Source organism: Megalobrama amblycephala, linkage group LG18 (genome assembly GCF_018812025.1).
Source record: "Megalobrama amblycephala isolate DHTTF-2021 linkage group LG18, ASM1881202v1, whole genome shotgun sequence".
Taxonomy (NCBI): domain Eukaryota; kingdom Metazoa; phylum Chordata; class Actinopteri; order Cypriniformes; family Xenocyprididae; genus Megalobrama; species Megalobrama amblycephala.
In genome coordinates this window covers 4,629,001-4,651,676 of record NC_063061.1, presented here as the reverse complement: position 1 = coordinate 4,651,676, position 22,676 = coordinate 4,629,001, and the positions used below count along the sequence as shown (strand labels likewise).

Genomic DNA, 22,676 nt, shown 5'->3' with positions numbered 1-22,676 from the left:
TTAACGCTCAACTTCATGTTGTTTCTCTCAGTAGGAAGAAAATAATCTGTTATTTAAACGGTGATTAAATTATATATAGAACGCGATCAAAGAACGTTCCGTTTACAATCACTGGAGCTGTCAATCAAACAGAGCGAGTTCTGAGTCACTGAGTTCTGGACTCGCACCAAAACTCCCGTTATATTCAGCGAATCTCTTAGTTATATCAAGTTTGCACTGTTAGTTATGATGAAAGCATTCGTTAGTGTGCAGAAATTGAGTTGCTATGACGGGATCACTGCTTTCATGAGATCAACAACATGTCTGTGATCGACTACAATGTTCATCACTGCAACCTTTCATGCCACGATCCAAATATGATGCCACAGATCTAAATGTAATGCAACACTTTTCACGATTAGTCAACCTTGAGAGCTGTCATAGTAAAAACGTGCTAAAAGAGAGAGCAATTCTTAGCTATTTCATATGCAAGATGTTAGCCAATCACAGCAGTGGGCGTTTACACTGAAGTCTCACAGAGACACGCCCCTTAAAACAGAGCGTTCAAATCAGAGGCTAAAATCAGGGTAGCAAAAATGCCTTTTATTTCTAAATTTGGACCATTTTTGATGTAAACAGAATACTAGCATCATAAGTGCACCCCAGGAAACATTATAAAACAATAAAACAACACAGTTCATGACCCCTTTAATAACTGATTATGTTGTAGTCAATGTATGCTTTTTTTTTTGCATAGTAAAATAAAACCTGTAGCTGTAGATTGCCTTTTCTGCCAAATAATTTTGTAAGATAAACACTAATACCAATTTTAGTGTTTTGTTCTTCCCTCGTATTTCAAAAATCTAAAATATTTTCCTTATATTTTGATGGTTAAATCATTAAAAAAAAAAATATATTCTCCAGACATCACTTTTGGCCACTAAAGTATGTGAATTAAGCTGATATAATATATATCCAAACAATAATACGTTTTACATTTTTTTCAATGATATAAACAAACAAACACAGCTGAGATTTGCTATATAGTACATATTTCTTTTTGTGAGCGTACTGTATTGTGTGTGGGTAAAGTAGGATCCAAATTTTAATATATCTATTCTCTATGCAAATAATCCAACTTGGACAATGCAATGATTTCCATGGAAATTCGTGCTTGGTATGAAAATATTTTGAAATGTTAGAAGAGTCAGAAAAGGTGTGCAAAGGAAACAAAAGCACCACAATACACTTTTAGATTGTCAGGAAGAAGGCAGAAGTACCTCTCTGCTCTTTGGCGAGCTGTTCGGCCTGATCCCACACCTCCATGGCGTAGAGGAAGTTAGAGGTGACCTGTACGTAGCTGGCTGCCATCTGGTGGATGCGCTGAGGGATGGTGACGGAGGAGCTGGCGCTCTGGCTGGAGCTGCTGGAGGAGTAGCTGCCCGCACTGCCAGGAGAAAGCTTGGGAGAGACCGGAGACGGCATTCCTGCCGTTTTGCTGTAGACGGAGAGGAGACGTGATAAGAGTCTATGCATGAAGGGCTTCAAGCCATCTCTCCCCAATGGAAAATATATGACACTGTCTGAGTCGTTCCCTATCCCCTATATAGTGCACTATGTGCCATTCACCACGTAGAAAATGGTAATTGTGTGAACAAGTGACCGATTTTCAGCGTCTATTCATAGTTTAGATTCTAGAGAGCATTTCATTGGACAGAATCTGATGAGAACCTCAAGTGCAGGGTGATGTCACCATTGATCCATATTGGCGGAAGTGAGAGAATAAGTTTTGAATGCTTTTATCTCCTAAATGTGAATTTTGTCATTGTTTTGAAGCACACTAGCTTATAGATGACCTAACATATTCATACTAAAAGTAAAAAAAAAATAAAAATACATTTTGATTTCATGGCAGCTTTAAGAGACTAACTACTATGATTAACTATGAAAACTAAAAAAAGAATGTCATCATGTGTTTAATTGTAACTTTAAACTTTGAAAACACTTAAATTTTACTGGCAGCTTTAGATAAAACTGAGCTTACATTTCCAGAACAGGATCCAGCACAACCTCATGTGTTTAACACTTCTGAACTTCAAAACAAGGTTTGTTTTTGATCAATTTTGTCATTTTGCGATATATTTATAATTTACCTTATGCTAAGTTAATGACAATCTGCACATAAATGTGATCCAGTCTACAACAATGGAGCGATATTACCCATTGGTGCATTTTTTTGCTACTAGAATAGTTTTAAACATGTGGCTGCCAGGGTGTTGCTATGTGGTTGCTAACATGTTCCGAGTGTTGTTGCGCACTGGTGGTTGCTTACTGACCTACCCAGATGTTTCTCTATTTACACCATCTACATACATCTCTCATATAAATCAATATAAAAGGAACTTACTTTGCTACTCCAGGAGACGGAGCTTGGGTATTACTCAACGAATTCTGGAGAAAAAAAAAAAAAAAAAAAAAATTAATACTTTTGTATACAATACGTTTTTTTTACAAGACACATTAACAACAGCAATAATAATAATAATAATAAAACAAACAAATTATAATTTGGTCATCTTTTTACAAACAAACTACATTTTTTATGTTTTTTTGGGGAATTTTGTCAGACTTGACTTTTCAAACCGACATTAGTTAAAAAGTTTGTTTTCTGAAAAAAATGAATGCTTTTATTCATCAAGTACACATTAAATTGATCAAAAGTGACAGTAAAGACATTTATAATGTTACAAAAGATTCTATTTCAGATAATAGAAAGTTTATAAACAGCATTTAATTTAAGAATCCTAAAAAATGTATCACAGTTTCCACAAAAATAAGCAGCAGCACAACTGTTTTCATGAGCACACCAACCTTATAGTCATAACTTAATAGGACAGAAAATCACATTACCTTCAAGTGTTCAGTGAGCGTTTTAGAGTATTTCAGTGCACTTTCTTTCCGTAGCTTGAACAGCCTCAAATACAGGAGCGCTTGGCACCTCAGGCTGAAGAGAGACACAGACAGATCATTGGTTACATTTGCCACTGCTTTACCAAACAGATTACACATAAATAGCTTTAACACCATTTACTTTATTGTGAAGTTAGAGTAAAATAAAGATGGTTGGTACATTCATAATACATTTAATACCATTCTGTTGAAAACAGAAAAAATTCTGTAGTGCAAAAAAATGCATTGATCGTTTTTATGCCATTACGTTTAATAATGATTGTGAAAGTAAATTAGCAGTGTTGGGGGTAACGCATTACAAGTAATGTGAAGTAATAAGTTTACTTTCTTGAGTAACTATTAAAGTAACGCATTACAAGTAACGTGAATTACATAGTGAGATTACTTTAACTAGTAAAAATGCATTACAAGTAACGTGAAGTATGTAATCAGATTACTTTCTTTAACTAGCACAATAATGCATTACAAGTAACGTGAAGTACGTAATCAGATTACTTTATGAATTACGTAGTGAGATTACTTTGTTGAGTAACTATTAAAGTAACGCATTACAAGTAACGTGAATTACGTAGTGAGATTACTTTAACAAGTAATGCATTAAAAGTAACGTGATGTAATCAGATTACTTTCTTTAACTAGCACAATAATGCATTAAAAGTAACGTGAAGTATGTAATCAGATTACTTTGAGTAACTAGTAAAGTAACACATTACAAATAACGTGAAGTACGTGGTCAGTTTACTTGCGTTACTAGTAAAGTAACACATTACACGTAACGTGAATTACGTAGTGAGATTACATTGTTACTAGTAAAGTAACATTACAAGTAATGTGAAGTACATAATCAGATTACGTTAAGTAACTAGTAAAGTAACACTACTTTTAAATTTACAACAAAATTTATGAGTTACTTTTTCAATTAAGTAAAAAAATTAAGTATCAAAATAAAGTATTACCAAACATTCAGTCCTCATAAACATGCACTTCAAATGGTTTCAAACGCAATCCAAAAGATGACTGATAGCCTTGTGAACCAAAAGCTGTTGACATGAAATGTGCAGAATCAATGCGTCTCTGATACGTACCACAGCACTGCAAGCCTTTTGTCTGCAGAGGTTGCATCTGGCGCCATGTAGCTCTTCAGCTTCATAGTGTACCTACCCAACAAGCAAAATGCACATTGGTGAGCAAAATGCACATTGGTGAGCAAACTCATGACTCCCAAAGCATTATATGAAGAGAGTGGAAGTTTTCTCAAATACTCTAGTCTTACTTGATGAGTTCCACGGTTTCTGCATACATGGGGAAGGGGGACTTTGCCTCCTGGGCGCTTTTCTCCAGGGCGTTTCCACACTCGATGAAAGACACCACAGCGTCCAGGTAGTACACCGCCTTCTCAAACCGGTCCATCTGTGGAAAGGACGATGCATGTGAGGACGAAAACAAACTCTACACGGACACTTCTACCCCAAGCAAGCTCATGTTTAGGAATTATGGGGCGCATTTGAGACTGAGGACACAGGACTGACAAGTCAAATTTGGCACTAGCGCACAGAAACTCAACAATCTTGCCATTGGCACAAACAGCACTGACTCATGAGTTTTAAACCATGTATTACATTGGCTTCATGTGAGGAGAGCACCTGTTGTGTCGCTCTCAATGGAGGACTAACACAAAAGGTCAGGGGTTACAGAAATATCAAGCAGATTAACTGACACGGACGTCGAGAACCGTAGGCCAGAAAACCAATCCTCACCAGAGCATCCGCGTTGTGTTTCAGTTTCTTCGCTTCTTGCAGGTAATGGTCAGCCGAATGAACCCTGCAATTCAGACGGAGGATTGGCTGTTTAAAAGCATCTTAAGGAATAAACAAATTATATAGTCAGACATGATATCAAAGTCTTCATACCGGTCCTCAAACAGGAGTTTGGATCTAGATTTAGAGCCATCAGAGAGGTGCGGCACTGCGATGGTATTGTCCGTTTTAGAGATTTTCTCCTGGTTAAAAAAATAACATTGAGAAATGAGAAACTGAAAATTTGTCAAGACAAACTTTGATGTTGGACTTCGCTGAAATAATGTGTTAGTGAGTCTTGTGTTCTGAAATGTGTCTCAGTCACAGCTCAACTACTCTCATGGCACAGCAACAACTTAGACAGAATCTTACTGAGCAAGTTAGACAATGACACGGTCCAAAATCTCATACCCAAACTCGTAGATACTTCTTTGAACAAGTAATTCCTTAACCACGACTAAAAACGTCCATTCTTGATAGTATGAATGTAATCCGGATGTATAACATTTGCCATGTTGTGGCACTAGCTGTTTCAATCCAACGTAACTTGTGCAAAACTGGAATATTCCATAAAACATTTGAGAATAAAGCACCATTTCCATCCTGTGTGTTCAAGAGAACAAAACCATCACAAAAGTGGTGCAAAGTATCTGTAATAAAAATGGAAGTTGCTGCAATCAGGAAAGAAACCGTGGCTCTATTTTCTCCCATCATAAATGAGTTGCAGACAAAATGCAACTCATGCTCTCTTGCGCTCGGATGTGAGAGACGCTTCTGGGAGGGAATTAAACCAAATCATTCTAATGACAGACTTTGGCGTTTCAGAAACACCAAACCAACATTTCAGATGCTTTGATGCGACTGGTTCACTTGTTAGTCTAGTTATCCAATCACATCCTCTACTGAGGCAAAGTCACATGAGTTTTTGTGCATGTCTAAAAAAATGATGTACGTTTTTAGAATTGATGCCTATCTTGCCATTTCCATCCAGCAGTTTTTAAATGCGATAAAAATAGGTGGATGGAAAATAGCGATACAGTTACAGTTTCATGTGACCAATCAGCGTCAGTTGCGACGCTTCACTGCCATTCACAATTCCTCTCCCTTGGCCTCATGGGATAGTAAAGTGTCCATCACATGCACACTTCAGAAACTTCTTTATGTTTTTTTATCGTTCGCTATGGGAAAACTGCAAGTCTAAACAGTTAGATAAGATGTTGCACTCTAAGTGAAGGCAGGACAGAAGCTGAATCCGAAGCTGCATATACAGTGTAAAGGTGGCATAAGTGCATTTACTAGGGCTGTTAAGCGATTACATTTTTTAAATAATTACACAATGGGGCGATTAATTAATCTAATCAAAAATTAAATCAAATTAATTTTCATTTTTGGGTGAATTATAACTTTAATGTTTTTTATTAATATGGAAATGTGTTGTTTTTTTTAAAAAATGAAATTATACTCTAAATAAACTATAACTGCCAGTAGGTGGCGATAAATGTCTAAACGAGTGAGTCATGCATAAATTCGATTCGTTCAAACAGCTGATTCATTCAAGAAATGAAGTAAATGACTCTTTATAAATCATTGTCACTGAATCATTGGTTCACCCAATTGATTCGCTCAAAACACTGATTCATTCAGAAACACAGCTGTGTTAGTCGGAGATGCACAATCGTTCTGCTCTGGATTTACACGTAATATTTCATTGGCAAAAAATTGCGCTTGTCACTCGTGTGATAGAGCTTAACTATATCATGATATAAATATGAGACAAAAACTCATACAGGGTCATTTTTGCCCTGACATCTTGTATTTTTGGGGCATCTAACTGCATTCTATAGGCTCCATCACGCAGTGAGTTGTTGCCCTGCTTCACGTTCATCACCATCAACTGTAAGAAACGAAAGATGAACTGCGTAGGTCTGTAGCAGGTGCGTTAAATGTGTTAATTTTAATGCGTTATTTTTCCCCATAACTAATTAATTAAATTAATGTGTTAAACTGACAGCCCTAACATTTACACAGGAATATAAAAGCATGAATGAATGAAAAATATTGATGCTTTGAGGCTGATGGGACAGAACTGGGATAGTTATGCTTTTATGCAGCACTGTGTTATTAACTGTGTGAGCTGTTGTAAAAACCTCCAGACACTCCTGCGATACTGTACATACCCAATACAGGATGTGTTGTGTAAAAGGTGGAGACAGTAAACACTGGCAGCATGCACACTGTGTGAAGCGACAAGCCACTGGAACAGCCTGAGGTTTTCTCACGTTCATCGTACCTGTGTTTGCTCGTGTGCAAGTGTAAAACGGATAAGGGCGACAAACGCAAACACACCTTGGCTTCCTTGCGTAACTGCTTGTCGTCGCCCTTGCGGTGTCTGGAGGTGGAGCTGCTCTTGCCGCTGTCTTTGCTGCTGGCGCTGCTGGGTACAGAGTTGGAGGATTGGCTCAGAGTCCGCTTGCGTCCCTGGTGGTCTGATTTGGCTGTCGGCTGCAGAGTTATGGAAGGAGAGGGCGCAGACTCCTTGTCTTTATCCTGAGCACGCTTAGATGAGCTACAGAAAAGATTTGGGTTTAACATGATTAATCAACAGATCAGAGGAAAAGTTACAAATATTCTCACTGCTCTGAAGAATCTGATCTTAATTAATGCTGTTCGATTTAACACAATTGGGCTTTTCACACCGTGCTTAACCCCCAGGTTATCGTCGCTCTAAACCCCGCTTTCAATCCTGGGTAAAGACGTTTCACACTAACAATGTAACAGTAATTTAGCCCTGGGTTTAGTTTCACTCTAAATCCGACTTTTAACCCTGGGTAAAGAACGTTTCACACTAACAGTGTGACAGTAATTTAACCCTGGGTTTAGTTTCACTCTAAATCCCGCTTTTAACCCTGGGTAAAGAATGTTTCACACTAACAATGTGGCAGTAATTTAACCCTGGGTTTAGTTTCACTCTAAATCCCGCTTTTAACCCTGGGTAAAGAACGTTTCACACTAACAATGTGACAGTAATTTAACCCTGGGTTTAGTTTCACTCTAAATCCGACTTTTAACCCTGGGTAAAGAACGTTTCACACTAACAGTGTGACAGTAATTTAACCCTGGGTTTAGTTTCACTCTAAAGCCCACTTTTAACCACAGGTAAAGAATGTTTCACACTAACAATGTGACAGTAATTTAACCCTGGGTTTAGTTTCACTCTAAATCCCGCTTTTAACCCTGGGTAAAGAACGTTTCACACTAACAATGTGACAGTAATTTAACCCTGGGTTTAGTTTCACTCTAAATCCTACTTTTAATCCCGGGCAAAGAACGTTTCACACTAACAATGTGACAGTAATTTAGCCCCGGGTTTGGTTTCACTCTAAATCCGACTTTTAACCCTGGGTAAAGAATGTTTCACACTAACAATGTGACAGTAATTTAACCCCGGGTTTGGTTTCGCTCTAAACTCCGCTTTCAATCCTGGGCAAAGAACGTTTCACACTAACAGTGTGACAGTAATTCAACCCCAGATTATCAGCACTCTAAATCCCACTTTTAACTCCAGGTGGAGAACATTTCACACTAACAATGTGACAGTAATTTAACCCCAGATTATCAGCACTCTAAATCCCACTTTTAACTCCAGGTGGAGAACATTTCACACTAACAGTAATAGTAATTTAACCCCGGTTTTAGCTTCGCTCTAAAACTGCTTTCAATCCTGGGTAAAGAACATTTCACACTAACAGTGTAACAGTAATTTAGAAGCAGGGTTAGCACCTCTTTTTACCCAGGGTTATGAAACCTGGCTCCAGAGCAGGATTAAAACCGCTTTTGCTTGTACAGTGTGAAACGATGCAGTGTTAGAATGTTATGACTAGATGCTTAGTAACCAACAACCAATCATGTGCCTCATATTCACATGTTTTGGACAGTCACAGAAACATTGCACGTTATATAAACAATAGTTGCAGTGTTTGGAGGGAAAAATGTCAAATGGTGACAGAAAACACAACAGTTGGAGAGAAGTATAAACTTAATAGTGCAGTCGGCAATATATAATCTGAGGATGTGTAATGCTTGAGCCTTTATGTAAACATATAGCGAGCGGCGTCCAATCAGTGACACTGACACCGCAAACATGCAAATAAGGACTGTACAGTGGGAAACATCAGTTTATGAATACAATGGATTAAGTGTTAACCTTGGTGGTTTCAAATTTAAAATAAAGCACTGATAGAATGTTCACCGATAAATTTGCTATTTGCATTTTTACATTATACAAAAACATTGTAAGATGGGTAAAATAAGCATCTTTCTCATTTCCCATCACTGCTTTACAAGACTTCACACTGATTAATGTAGAGGTTACCTTTATCATTTTAAGTTCCATTTAAGCAGAATGAACTTACTCTTTACTGCTCGATTTGTGTGAAGACTTCTCATCCGGTTTGGACTTCTTACTGTCAGGTTTGAGACTGTCGTCATCATTCTGTGGGAGAAACATAATAATAAAAAGGTACACTACAGTTCAAAAGTTTGGGGTCAGTAAAAACAAAAAAAAGCACTTATTCAGCATGAACACCCTGACTGGTCTATGCAGCTCCATACACAACAAACTGTGATGCACTGTGTATTCTGACACCTTTCTATCAGATCCAGCATTAACTTCTTGAGCAATTTGAGCTGCAGTAGCTCGTCTGATGGATCAGACCACACGGACCAGCCTTCGCTCAATGATCTTGGCCGCCCATGACCCTGTCACTGGTTTACCACTGTTCCTTCCTTGGATCTCTTTTAACAGATACTGACCACTACGTCTACCACGTCTAGCCATCACAATTTGGCTCGTCAAACTCATTCAAATCCTTACGCTTGCCCATTTTTCCTGCTTCTAACACATCAACTTTGAGGACAAAATGTTCACTTTCTGCCCAATATATCCACCCAAGGGCTTGAGCATTTAAAGGATTAGTCCACTTTCAAATAAAATGTTCCCGATAATTTACTCACCCCCATGTCATCCAAGATGTTCATGTCTTTCTTTCATCAGTTTATTCTACTTACGATTCTACTATGCGCCAGTTTCGTTTTTTTCCTTAAGTAGAATAGGGAAGGTGTAGGACATACGGCGTAAGCTTTTTGAAAAATGCGGAAAGCGGAAGCATGTGCAAGGCAATCATTTGTGTTTATAAAGCATATACAGTTGTATTTTTTTCTGAAAATGAGTGATGGTTTCTCTAGATAAGACTCTTATTCCTCATCTGGTATCATTTAAAGCTCTTTGAAGCTGCACTGAAACTGACATTTGGACCTTCAACCGTTTGGAGGACATTAAAGTCCACTATAAAGGAGAAAAATCCTGGAATGTTTTCATCAAAAACCTTCATTTCTTTTCGACTGAAGAAAGAAAGACATCTTGGATGACATGGGGGTGAGTAAATTATCAGGAAAAGTTTATTTAAAAGTGGACTAATCCTTTAAAGAGGCAGGAACTGAAACAGAGCATTTCAGGCAGAGGGTGAATTCTAAGTATGAGAAAAATAATGTCTTTTTTGAACTTTAAATCATGTAAATGTATTAGCAGACCCCAAAAACACAATGTAAATAAGCACAATATGGGTTTTTTTAAATGCTACCCACAAAACAGCTCCCACCAACCTTGTGTTTTCTCTTCCCCTTGCTGGCTCCCTTCTCTCCCGGCTGCTTCTGGAATTCTTTCCCGTCGGCAGGGGAGCTCCTCCCCACTTTTACCTCTTCCTTGTACAGTCGTCCAGGTACTCTGGTCAGCAGGCTGAGGTCTATCTGCACCAGCAGTCTGGGCGGCGGCCTCCCTTCTGGGTCACTCAGTGGGGAAAGCATGGGCGAGAACAGGACGGACGGGTTCTCGGCATACTGCTCTCTCGGCGTCTGCGAAGAAGAGGGAACGCTTATGTTGCCCTCTGAGTCCGATGATGACGAATCTACGATCTCGCGGGACTTTTTGGGCGCTTTCTTGCGTTTGTCTGGTGCCGGTCGAGGAGAGGAGGTTTTGGGCTCTTTTTTGATGTTGGGCTTGCGGGGGCCTTTGTTGGCCGCGCGGGCTCTGTGCGATGGGATTTCGGGCGAGGGTTCGGTCTCCACCTTCAGCCCACCCTTTGGCTCCTCTACCACAGGCGGCTTCTCAGGCTTTTTGGGCTGCTTCTTGCCCACAACTCGCCGCCCACCCTGACTTCCGCCCTCACTCTGAGCAGGAGACTTCTGACTTCGCCTTTGGCAGCTGTCTGACCCCTTCTGGTTGGGCCGAAGATCTCGTCCGGAGGAGGGTGTCGGGTCTTTAGATCCCGGGCCACTGTAGACCCTGTTCGAGTTGGTTTCTCGCCCATCTCTCTTATACTTGGTTGGCGTCGTGCTGCTGTTTTCCACCGGAGAAGCTGGGGACCACTTGTTGTCTTTCTTGATCCAGTTGTCCAGCTGCCATTTGTTAGCAGTGGGCTGTTCCCGCTGTGATATCAAATGGGGAAACTTGCATTGAGCGCGACATCAAACTTAGTTAAACTTAAAACAATTCTTGTTATGGATTCAATGTTGCATCACTGATCATTATTGATCAAACCATATTGTATAAAGCGCTATATCACAAAAACGAATCACAACGCATTCCACAACTGGTCATTATAGGTTGCAACATTACAGAAACATATAAAGAAACAGTATCAGTACTCGTACTTTGTCTCATCCCTAGTAAAATGTGCGATATAAACCAACTTTTACTAACAATGTTGAGGAAAAAAATACTATTCACATCATATTGCTACTCTGTACACAGCAAAATCCCCAGAGTTAAATCAACACTGCTCAGATTACATACAGTCCCTCTCTATATAGTGTTACAGTAATAATTAAGTGATAATTAAAGTAAAAATAATTAAAGAAATAATTAAGTGATTAAGTTGACTTAAGTATGATTGAGCATTATTGATGAACACCTGCTGTTAACAAGCATAATCACTGAAGAGAAACACAATAACTACAAAGGACTTCCAGCCACAGCCTTAGATTAAATCAACTGAAGATAAAAGACATTAAATCTCTCAAGATCTGATTAAACAACTCCACAAACACCACATTATCTCATTAATTTTAACTCTGCTTCGGTGTTATTTTAACTCTATGTAGAGAGTTGATTTAAATTTAACTCTGGGGATTTTGCTGTGTAGGAAATCAGTGTGTTCATGTGTGGTTGTGCCAGCGATTCACCTCAGGTGACGCAGTACGAGGCGGTTCGTTGGTCTCACTGTCTGTAGAGCTGCTCTCGCTCTCGCTGTCAGAACCGGAGCTGCTCTCCGAACCGCTGTGACTGCTGGTGTCCTCTCGTTCAGCACCCTCGCTGTTATTACTGTTGTTACTGAGGGAGACATACAAATTTGATTACCCAAGTTGTTGGCTACATGATTCCTTATGCATCAATTACCAAGAATGCAACATTGCAAAGGCACAAATCCCAATGTTTACTCATCTAAAGCAGGATTTACCTATGGCCTTGTTGCACCAGCTGTGTGTAAGTTATAACTTAGCTCAGTTTTGATGTAAAGGGATGCAGTTGTAACTTACGCACTACAAAAAAATTGCAACATTAAAGGGTTAGTTCAGCCAAAATTGAAAATCAATTAACCAATGAGGTTAATTCTCGTGTTACGAAGCATGTTTGAGCTTCTGCAAGAACCAATGAGGTTCATTCTCATGTTACGAAGCACATTTGAGCTTCCGCAAGAACCAATGAGGTTCATTCTCGTGATACGAAGCACATTTGAGCTTCCACAAGAACCAATGAGGTTCATTCTCGTGTTACGCAGCACGTTTGAGCTTCCGCAAGAACCAATGAGGTTCATTCTCATGTTACGCAGCACGTTTGAGCTTCCGCAAGAACCAATGAGGTTCATTCTCGTGTTACGAAGCACATTTGAGCTTCCGCAAGAACCAATGAGGTTCATTCTCGTGTGTTATGCAGCACGTTCGAGCTTCAGCAAGAACCAATGAGGTTCATTCTCGTGTTACGCAGCACGTTCGAGCTTCAGCAAGAACCAATGAGGTTCATTCTTGTGTGTTACGCAGCACGTTTGAGCTTCCGCAAGAACCAATGAGGTTCATTCTCGTGTTACGAAGCACATTTGAGCTTCCGCAAGAACCAATGAGGTTCATTCTCGTGTGTTATGCAGCACGTTCGAGCTTCAGCAAGAACCAATGAGGTTCATTCTCGTGTTACGCAGCACGTTCGAGCTTCAGCAAGAACCAATGAGGTTCATTCTCGTGTTACGCAGCACGTTTGAGCTTCTGCAAGAACCAATGAGGTTCATTCTCGTGAGTTACGCAACATGTTTGAGCTTCCGCAAGAACCAATGAGGTTCATTCTCGTGTTACGCCGCACATTTGAACTTCTGCAAGAACCAATGAGGTTCATTCTCGTGTTACGCCGCATATTTGAACTTCTGCAAGAACCAATGAGGTTCATTCTCGTGTTACGCAGCATATTTGAACTTCTGCAAGAACCAATGAGGTTCATTTTCGTGTTACGAAGCACATTTGAGCTTCCGCAAGAACCAATGAGGTTCATGAGCTTCATAACACATGAGAATGAACCTCATTGGTTCTTGCACGTCAAGCAATCATGCCTGAGCTTCTGTTTACTATAACTGATGTGTGCGTTGATAAATGTTTATATGTGAATAAAAGCCTAAATTCAATCTGTTCATCATATAAAGTGATCGAGTCTATTCAGAAAATTTGGACTAAACCGCTCAATTCATATGGATTAGTTTTACGATCTCTTTATGAACTTTTTGAATTGTCAAAGTGGTAGTTGCGTAGGCTGTCAATGGAGGGACAGAAATCTCTCAGATCAATTTAATTTTTCATTTTCATTTTCATTACAATATCTTCATTTGTGTTTTGAATATGAACAAAAGTCTTTCACGGGTTTGGAACGACATGAGGGTGAGTAAATGACTTTTTTTTTTTTCATTTTAGGGTGAACTAACCCTTTAAGGCTAAACTACCTGTGCATGGGAGAAATGTTTTATTTTGTCACGCTATCCCATGAAATCAAACAAATTCAGTATACCATCTCTCTAAATATCAGTTTGAGTGAAAACAAACATGACTGTGTCACCTTGCTGAGGCGTTTCGGGAAGGGTTTTTGGCAGGATCTTGCTCTCCATCACTGTCTTCGCTGGTGCTGAGCTTCAGATCGTCCTGCAGCGTGCTGAAATGAGAGCAGGACAACAGGACGTCAGTTAAACTCTAGAGATACTGAGATGTGTTGATTTCACAGAGATAAAAAGCTTTAATAAACTACTGTAAAATGACAATATAGGATACATTCCTTTATGACATTTCCAATTTCTATTAAAAGGAATATCCCAAGATAAATGCAAGTCATTTATGTACAGAATCTATGGCATGCTACAGCTAAAAAATAAATAAAATAATAAAAATAATAACTTAAAAAAAAAATTAATAGTAACACTACAGGCCACAGGAAAGGAAAGGTTTAAGACAATTGCAAATCTAAAATGAATCTCATATTGATCTACAGTCTAATCTAGATTGTGTTGGGTTGAAATATTCAAACAGATCAAATATTTAGTAAACAGAAAGAGCTCCAGAGCTTCTGACAGAACAGGTAGATTTACTTCAGCATATCAGAGACTCACTTGGACTGGTCGCTGTCGCATGGCTTTGATGGATGACTGGTGGATGCGCTCTTCCCTGAGATTTTTTCTAAGGGGGGAAATCAGCACACAAAACTGCATTACTACAAAGACCTGAAGAGGCACTATAGTCTCATAAAATGATAGCTAGAACTTACTTTGTGCCCCAAAAGACAGGTGCTGGGCATCCTACAACAAAGAAGGTATCAATTACAAATTAAACACACATAAAAATCACAAAAGACTTCCACTGGTTTTAAATGCTAAAACAGTAGATATAAATGTTCAAAATTAATCTAAAGCCTTTCTGAAAGTAAAGCATTAATTGCTTGCTTGCTGAATGAATGCAATGAAAATCATACATTTTGTAGTGCAGCTTATGAGTACAAATGCATACTTTCTGTATTGAATAACTCAATATCCTGCAAACATGATAAAAATGGCCTGATGCAAGCATGTGACAGGTGTGCTGCTGCTGTGTGACCAAAGAGACCCTTTCATATCTGACCTTAGAGGTGGAAAAGGGGAATTTGGAAGGTTCCGTCTTGCAGGGGGTGTGAATGGCTGTCAGTGGAGGAGGCCAGACCTGAGTCATTTCCTGGTGAAGAAAATGCAATTGAATTGCAGAAACCAGAGATGAAGCTAGTTTTGAACAAATTTTCCTTCTGCATTTTGACGTCATTTTTTCTCTCTCTCTGATTTTTTTCTATCAGCAATACTTACATATTACATGAGAGTTAACCGAAACATTTCCAAGACTTATCATATGTTAAAAATATTGACATTTAATTCAAAGTGCTTTGTCATTTTTTGTGGTTTCTTTCTTTACAAACCACATCATGAAGGACATTAAGGATTAGAAGAGAAGAAAATGGGAGAAAAAGTTCCTATCTTCGGGGACAGTAATGAGAGAAACTAGAGAGATGACAAACTTTGAGGTTGGCTTGACTAGTCTAAAAGTTTAAAATGAAGTAAAACCTTAAACTTCAAGGCTTTTAAACTGATAAAGATCACAAAACCTCTCCCATCAGAGTGCTAAGAAACCACATTAGCATGTTTTCATATGCTCCAAGTATGTTTTACCATATTGGTTGGCATTGTTAGCATGTTTTAAACATTCAACATATTGCTAAGCAAGTGTTGCTAACATGTAGCTAGTCATTGTTAGCATGTTTTAACATGTAGCATATTGTCAAGTGTTGCTAACATGTCGCTAAACACTGCTAGTATGTTATAAACATTTCAACATACTGAAATTTCTATGCTGCGCTTTTTTTTAAAAACCATTCACGAGTGCTGCGTCTTGCGTTTTTAGTTGCAAAGAATAGCCCTTTAGCATGTTTTAGCATGTTGTTAGCATTTAACATATTGCTACGTTGCGAGGCATTGTTAACATGTTAACATTTACCATATTGCTAAGTGCTGCTAACCATTGTATCGTCAGCATATTTTACGATAACAGCATATTTTACGTTGTTAACATAGCATATTGTTAAGTTTTGCCAAACATTGTTAGTCCATTGTCAGCATTTAACATATTGCTACATTGCTAGGCACTGTTAGCATGTTAACATGTAGCATATTGCTAAGCATTGCTAACATGTTACTAAACACTGCTAGACCTTTGTCAACATTTCAACATACTGCTAGTAATTGTTAACATGTTAACATATTGGTTGGCATTGTTAGCATGTTTTAAACATTCAACATATTGTTATATAAGTGTTGCTAACATGTAGCTAGTCATTGTTAGCATGTTTTAACATGTTAACATGTAGCATATTGCCAAGCGTTGCTAACATGTTGATAAACACTGTTAGTATGTTATAAACATTTCAACATGCTGAAATTTCTATGCTGCGCTTTTTTAAAAAAAAAAAAAAAACATTCCTGAGTGCTGCGTCTCACGATTTTAGTCGCAAAGAATGGCCCCTTAGCATGTTGTTAGCATTTAACATATTGCTACATGTTGCAAGGCATTGGTAGCATGTTAACATGTAGCATATATTGCTAAGCATATTGTTAAGTGCTGCTAACCATTGTGTCGTCAGCATATTTTACGTTGTTAACGTAGCATATTGTTAAGTGCTGCCAAACATTGTTAGTCCATTGTCAGCATTGAACATATTGCTAGGCACTGTTAGCATGTTAACATGTAGCATATATTGCTAAGCATTGCTAACATGTTACTAAACACTGCTAGTCCTGTCAACATTTCAACATACTGCAAGTAATTGTTAACATGTTAACAATTATCATATTAAGTGTTGCTAACATGTCACAAGGCATTGCTAATCTGTTGTCAACATGTTGTTAACGTAGCATATTGTTAAGTGTTGCCAAGCATTGTTAATCTGTTGTCAGCATTTAACATGCTGCTAGGCATTGTTAGCATGTTTTAGCATGTTCTTAGCATTTAACATATAGCTACATGTAACAGGGCATTGTTAGTCTGTTGTCAGCATATTTTACATATTGCAGGACATATAAACATTGCTAACATGTAACTAAACACTGCTAGTCTGTTGTCAAAATTTCAACATACTGCTTGGAACTGTTAGCATGTTGTTAGTATTTAACACATTGCTACATGATGTTAAGCATTGCTAGTCTGTTGTCAGTATATTTTACATATTGCAGGACATATAAACATTGCTAACATGTCGTTAACATGGCATATTGTTGTGTTGCCAAGCATTGTTAATCCGTTGTCAGCATTTAACATGCTGCTAGGCATTGTTAACATGTCTTAACATGTTGTTAGCATTTAACATATTGCTACATGCTGCAAGGCATTGTTAGTTTGATGTCAGTATATTTTAACATGTTGCTAGGCACTGTTAGCATGTTAACATTTACCATATTGCTAAGTGTTGCTAACATGTTAAGCATTGCTAGTCTGTCGTCAACACATTTTAACATGTTGCCATTCATTTTTAACATGTTTTAACATGTTAACATTTAACATATTGCTAAGCATTGCTAACATGTTGTTAAACACTGCTAGTCTTTTGCCAACATTTCAACATAATGCTAGGCATTGTTAGCATGTTTTTAACATTTAACATATTGTTAGGCACTGTTAACATGTTAACATTTACCATATTGCTAAGCATTGCTAACATGTTATTAAACACTGCTAGACCGTTGTCAACATTTCAATATACTGCTAGGCATTGTTACCGTGTTGTTAGCATTTAACATATTGCTACATGCTGCAATGCATTGTTAGTCTGATGTCAATATATATTAAAACATGTTGCTAGGCACTGTTAACATGTTAACATTTACCATATTGCTAAGTGTTGCTAACATGTTACTAAACACTGCTAGACCGTTGTCAACATTTCAATATACTGCTAGGCATTGTTACCATGTTGTTAGCATTTAACATATTGCTACATGCTGCAAGGCATTGTTAGTCTGATGGCAGTATATTTTAACATGTTGTTAGGCACTGTTAGCCTGTTAACATTTACCATATTGCTAAGTGTTGCTAACCATTGTTGGTCCATTGTCAGCATTTAACATATTGCTACATTGCTAGGCACTGTTAGCATGTTAACATGTAGCATATTGCTAAGCATTGCTAACATGTTACTAAACACTGCTAGTCCTTTGTCAACATTTCAACATACTGCTAGACATTGTTAGCATTTTAACAATTACCATATTGTTAAGTGTTGCTAACATGTTGCAAGGCATTGCTAATCTGTTGTCAGCATATTTTACGTTGTTGACATAGCATATTGTTAAGTGTTGCCAAGTATTGTTAATCCGTTGTCAGCCTTTAACATGCTGCTAGGCACTGTTAGCATTTTTAGCATTTTGTTAGCATTTAACATATTGGTACATGTAACAGGGCATTGTTAGTCTGTTAACATGTAACATATTGCTAAGCATTGCTAACATGTTACTAAACACTGCTAGACCGTTGTCAACATTTCAATATACTGCTAGGCATTGTTACCATGTTGTTAGCATTTAACATATTGTTACATGTTAACATGTAGCATTGTTAGTCTGTTATCTGTATATTTTAACATGTTGCTAGTCATTGTTAACATGTTTTAGCATGTTAGCATTTAGCATATTGCTACATGTTGCGGGGCATTGTTAGTCTGTTATCAACATTTTAACATATTAGGCACTGTTAGCATTTTAACATGTAACATATTGTTAAGTGTTGCTAACATGCTAAGCAGTGCTAGTCTTTTCTCAAGATATTTTAACATGTTGCTAGGCACTGTTAGCATGTTTTAACATGTTGGTAGCATTTAAATATTGCAAAGTCGAGTTATAGTTATAACAACTTTAATTTCAGTGTTCGTTTACTACTATATAATAATAAAATGGTTCTTACCTTTAAAATTTCATCAACACAGCTCGCATCTCCTCCCATTGAACCCTGCAAGAACGAACGAATCATGCAGATCTTTGCTTACAGAGCAGCACATACGAATAATCAAACGTACATGATTGTTTATGACTACAGGTCAAGTATAAGTTGTAAAACCCTCAGTAGAGCTATAATACATGCAGCCAGCCATGTTATTTTAAATAGGCCATATCATTTATTTAATTATATTATTATTATTCTCATAACAGGTCCTTGTTTCCCCAATGGTTCATGCTAAGTGGTGGCACAAAGCCAGTAAAGTCTTGCTGTGTTGCACGCTGGCTAGCCAAAACGTTGCAATGAATCATGAAGTGACACTTTCTGACTAAACAAAACTGCCTGATTACGTTTTTCCTTCCATGCTGTGAGTGGGTGTGTGATCCAACCAAATGGCCAAATTTATACAACAAATTCACTGCATATACACAAATAAAAAACTGAAGGCGTAAAAGTCTCAATATTTGTAATTATGTTATTTATGGACACATTTGGAGTGTCTTATGGCATCTCATAAACATTTTTGCATTTGTGTGTATTTGAGGTACAAGAAGCACAAGAATGCAATGTGGGTCAATTATGTTTTTTTTTTTTTGTTTGTTTTTGTCCAGACCTCTTATTTTAAGTTAAAAAAAATTTAATTTACATACAGTGATATTTCAATGACAAGGCAAGGCCAGTTTAGGTTGTAAAATGTCATGTAGTGCACCTCCACAAATACGTTAATGAAATTTGTTAAGTAATAACTTTACATAAATATTTGTTGAAATATTTAATCTTCTTTATGTTAAAGGGTTAGTTCACCCAAAAATGAAAATTACGTCATTAATTATGTCCAACACCCGTAAAGCCTTTGTATATCTTCACAACAAAAATTAAGATATTTTTGATAAAATCCAATGGCTCAGTGAGGCCTGCATTGACAGCAATAACACTCCCTTTTTCAAATGCCCAGAAAGCTACTAAAAAAGTATTTAAAACAGTTCATGTGACTACAGTGGTTCAACCTTAAAGCGACGAGAATACTTTTTGTGCGCTAAAAATAACAAAATAGCAACTTTATTCAACAATGTCTTTTTAGATATCTTTTATATTGTTGAAATAGCATTTCTGTAGAACCGGTAGTACTGAGAATCCGGGTATATTCGGTACCCACTGATAGGGCTGTGCCAGTATTTACTTGAATGTGACACGAGTGAAGCACAAGGCTTTGTTTATGAAGAAATAATAGGTTCACAATTAAATTTAAGCTTTGTTGACTTTGTATCCTGTTTTGCGAATCGCGATCTGGTCACCTGACTACCAGAGAATTTAACAATATTCCATTAGTTATTCCACTGAACATGGAATCTCTGTTTCTTTTCCCAAATCTTCACTCACGCAGGGATTATAAAAGTTTCTTTCTTTCGCTTTTAGAATGCTATTTGCATTATTTACTGTGGTAAAGTAGAAAAAACACAGTAGGACAGAAACCTTTTTGTCTGCATGTCAATTTCTATTTAACAGAGTTTGTGCTTGTTATTAGACTTGATAAAGGCGCGTCAAGTTTATTTGTATAGCGCGTTTCACACACGCTGGTGATTTTTACTTTCGTTTCTCTGGCAGCACAAAAATCAAACATAGCCTGAATGTCTTGCTCCTGCGGAGGATAAAACCCGCTCTTCAGACCTCAAGTGTCAGTTGCTCGTAACATCAGGAGATAACGAAGATATTATTAAAGAGAAACTGTCTCTTTCCTGCTCGTGTCCCTCATCCATCTCAAAGAGCAGTGAAATAAAAAAATAAATAAAAAAAAATTTTAGTATTTAACTTTCTTATTTAGGTTACCATTATTTACTGATATTTATTTAATAGGTTTACAGGCTGTAGTCTGTCGTTTCACTGACGGAATAGCTAAAATAAACACGCCCGTCTGTTACAAAATGGATGTTTGAACATTTATTTATTTATTTTTTTATATTTCAAAATTTATTTCATTAAGGTGAAATATCCTAGCTGTTATGTTATCCTACACACACACAAACACTCCAAATATTTATATGTATGATTACCATATTTAATATATTTTTAAAATAGGCTATATAAAAAAGTAAAACCGAAATTGGTTCCGAGAACCATAACATTTTTATGGTATTGGTACCGACTACTGGAATTTTGGTACCGTGAAAACACTACTAGTGATGGGTGATTTCAAATCACTGCTTCATGAAGCTTCGAAGCTTTACGAATCTTTTGTTTCGAATCAGTGGTTCAGAGCGTGCATCAAACTGCCAATGTCACATGAACTATTGAAGTTTCAAAACACTTGTGACGTAACGAAGCCTCGTTTACTGAAATCATGTGATTTCGGCGCTCCGAACCACTGATTTGAAACAAAAGATTTGTAAAGCTTCAAAGCTTCATGAAGAAGTGTTTTGAAATTGTCCATCACTAGATATTGTTGAATAAAGTCGTTATTTTGTTATTTTTAGTGCAGAAGAAGTATTCTAGTCGCTTTATAACATTAAGGTTGAACCACTGTATGATTATAAAATGATAAACCTCTAAGATCAGCCTAATAAATAATTATGTATACTATTGGTCTGAAACTTTTCCGAAGACTCCTCTGATTTGCTCTGACTGTTTTATCTCAAAAGATCAAAGAAAACTTGATTCCTAATGATATGAATCATTCAATAATGAAAAAATGGATGACTTACGTCGACAGGCTGCGTGGGAATCTTGAGCTTGGTGAGAGAAGCCTTGCCATTGGGCTTCATTTCTCCAACGGCACTGCTGTGCGACTGGCCGTACGACTCCGAAGAGGTCTTGGGCTCCGCCGTTTCCTGGCCGTCCATGGGCCGCACGTAGGCGGTGGGTTTCTGGAGCATGGAGCTGGGTTTAATGAGTGAGGGTGGGAAGGTCTGGCTGGGATGTTGTCCGCTGGAGAAGGAATGAACTCTTGAGGGCGAGTCCCAGTTGGCTTCTCTGTCTCTGGGCGACTTTTGTCGTCTGTCCCTGACGGAGCTCATGGAGCCCTTGGCCGGGCTGGAGGTGGAGTGGGACTTGTGCTCGGAGCCGTGCTTGCTGGACTTCTTGCTGCTGCCGCTACCGCTGTAGTCTCGCTCGTGCCGCTGACCGCCGCTGCTAGACCGCTGGCTGCTGCCCTGCACGGACGAACGCTTCTGTGAGGAGGAGGAAGAGCAGGACGTGGAAGAGATGCCGCCGCCAGGAGCCGGGCCGACTGGAGTCCATTTACTGTTCTGACTCTGGGTGCCTCCGCGCTGGTCACCGTATTGACCAGATTTATCGTCGGAGGAAGAGCTGGAGGCTTTGGGAATGAGCTTGGACATTGGGGGTTCACCGATGGTCTCCTTCATCTCGTCGTAATTTCCCAGCATGCTCTGGATGCGACTTGAGAGTTTATCTTCCTTGCAGGACTGTTGGGAGAAAAGGACAGACTTGAGATGAGCATGAGAACGTCAACAGAGATCAGTTAACGGTCGCATTTTGCGACCTTGTCAAACTGGTGCCACTACAAAAGTTTGCCAGCTCTCTTTGATTGGATTTACTGTGATAAAACTAGGGATAGGACTTTAATAGGGACGTACGGATATGAAAATTGGCAGACACCGATAATTCTTTATATTTGAAATCCGATAACTGATATATTAGCCGATCTAAATCCAAATGTTTAATTTTTGAGAGCCTGATTACAAAAACAAAAGTCTCACCGTGTCACAAGCACAAAATTATAATGTTCTCATTATAATATTATGTAGTCTATATGACCGACTTGCGCTTTTTGAAGTGACTTCAATCATTTTTCAAGCAATTAAAAACCATAATGGCGGACAGTGCACATCT

General features: G+C 38.2%; 1 protein-coding gene across 4 annotated transcripts in view; it reads right to left on the bottom strand.

The window, feature by feature from the left end:
- The window catches only part of aff4 (AF4/FMR2 family, member 4), a 52,576-nt gene that overhangs the window by 3,105 nt on the left and 26,795 nt on the right, over positions 1 to 22,676 (bottom strand). For all 4 annotated transcript variants that reach the window (XM_048167340.1, XM_048167338.1, XM_048167341.1 and 1 more), the window contains 17 exons: positions 21,530 to 22,249; positions 18,798 to 18,842; positions 14,943 to 15,032; positions 14,593 to 14,623; positions 14,438 to 14,504; positions 13,894 to 13,986; positions 11,985 to 12,132; positions 10,407 to 11,228; positions 9,158 to 9,237; positions 7,092 to 7,311; positions 4,860 to 4,948; positions 4,707 to 4,770; positions 4,223 to 4,359; positions 4,035 to 4,106; positions 2,890 to 2,983; positions 2,387 to 2,430; positions 1,260 to 1,477 (listed from right to left, as the gene is read on the bottom strand). In XM_048167340.1, coding sequence (XP_048023297.1) covers positions 1,260 to 1,477; positions 2,387 to 2,430; positions 2,890 to 2,983; positions 4,035 to 4,106; positions 4,223 to 4,359; positions 4,707 to 4,770; positions 4,860 to 4,948; positions 7,092 to 7,311; positions 9,158 to 9,237; positions 10,407 to 11,228; positions 11,985 to 12,132; positions 13,894 to 13,986; positions 14,438 to 14,504; positions 14,593 to 14,623; positions 14,943 to 15,032; positions 18,798 to 18,842; positions 21,530 to 22,249 — 3,034 coding nt within the window. The remainder of the gene's footprint in view (positions 1 to 1,259; positions 1,478 to 2,386; positions 2,431 to 2,889; positions 2,984 to 4,034; positions 4,107 to 4,222; positions 4,360 to 4,706; positions 4,771 to 4,859; positions 4,949 to 7,091; positions 7,312 to 9,157; positions 9,238 to 10,406; positions 11,229 to 11,984; positions 12,133 to 13,893; positions 13,987 to 14,437; positions 14,505 to 14,592; positions 14,624 to 14,942; positions 15,033 to 18,797; positions 18,843 to 21,529; positions 22,250 to 22,676) is intronic.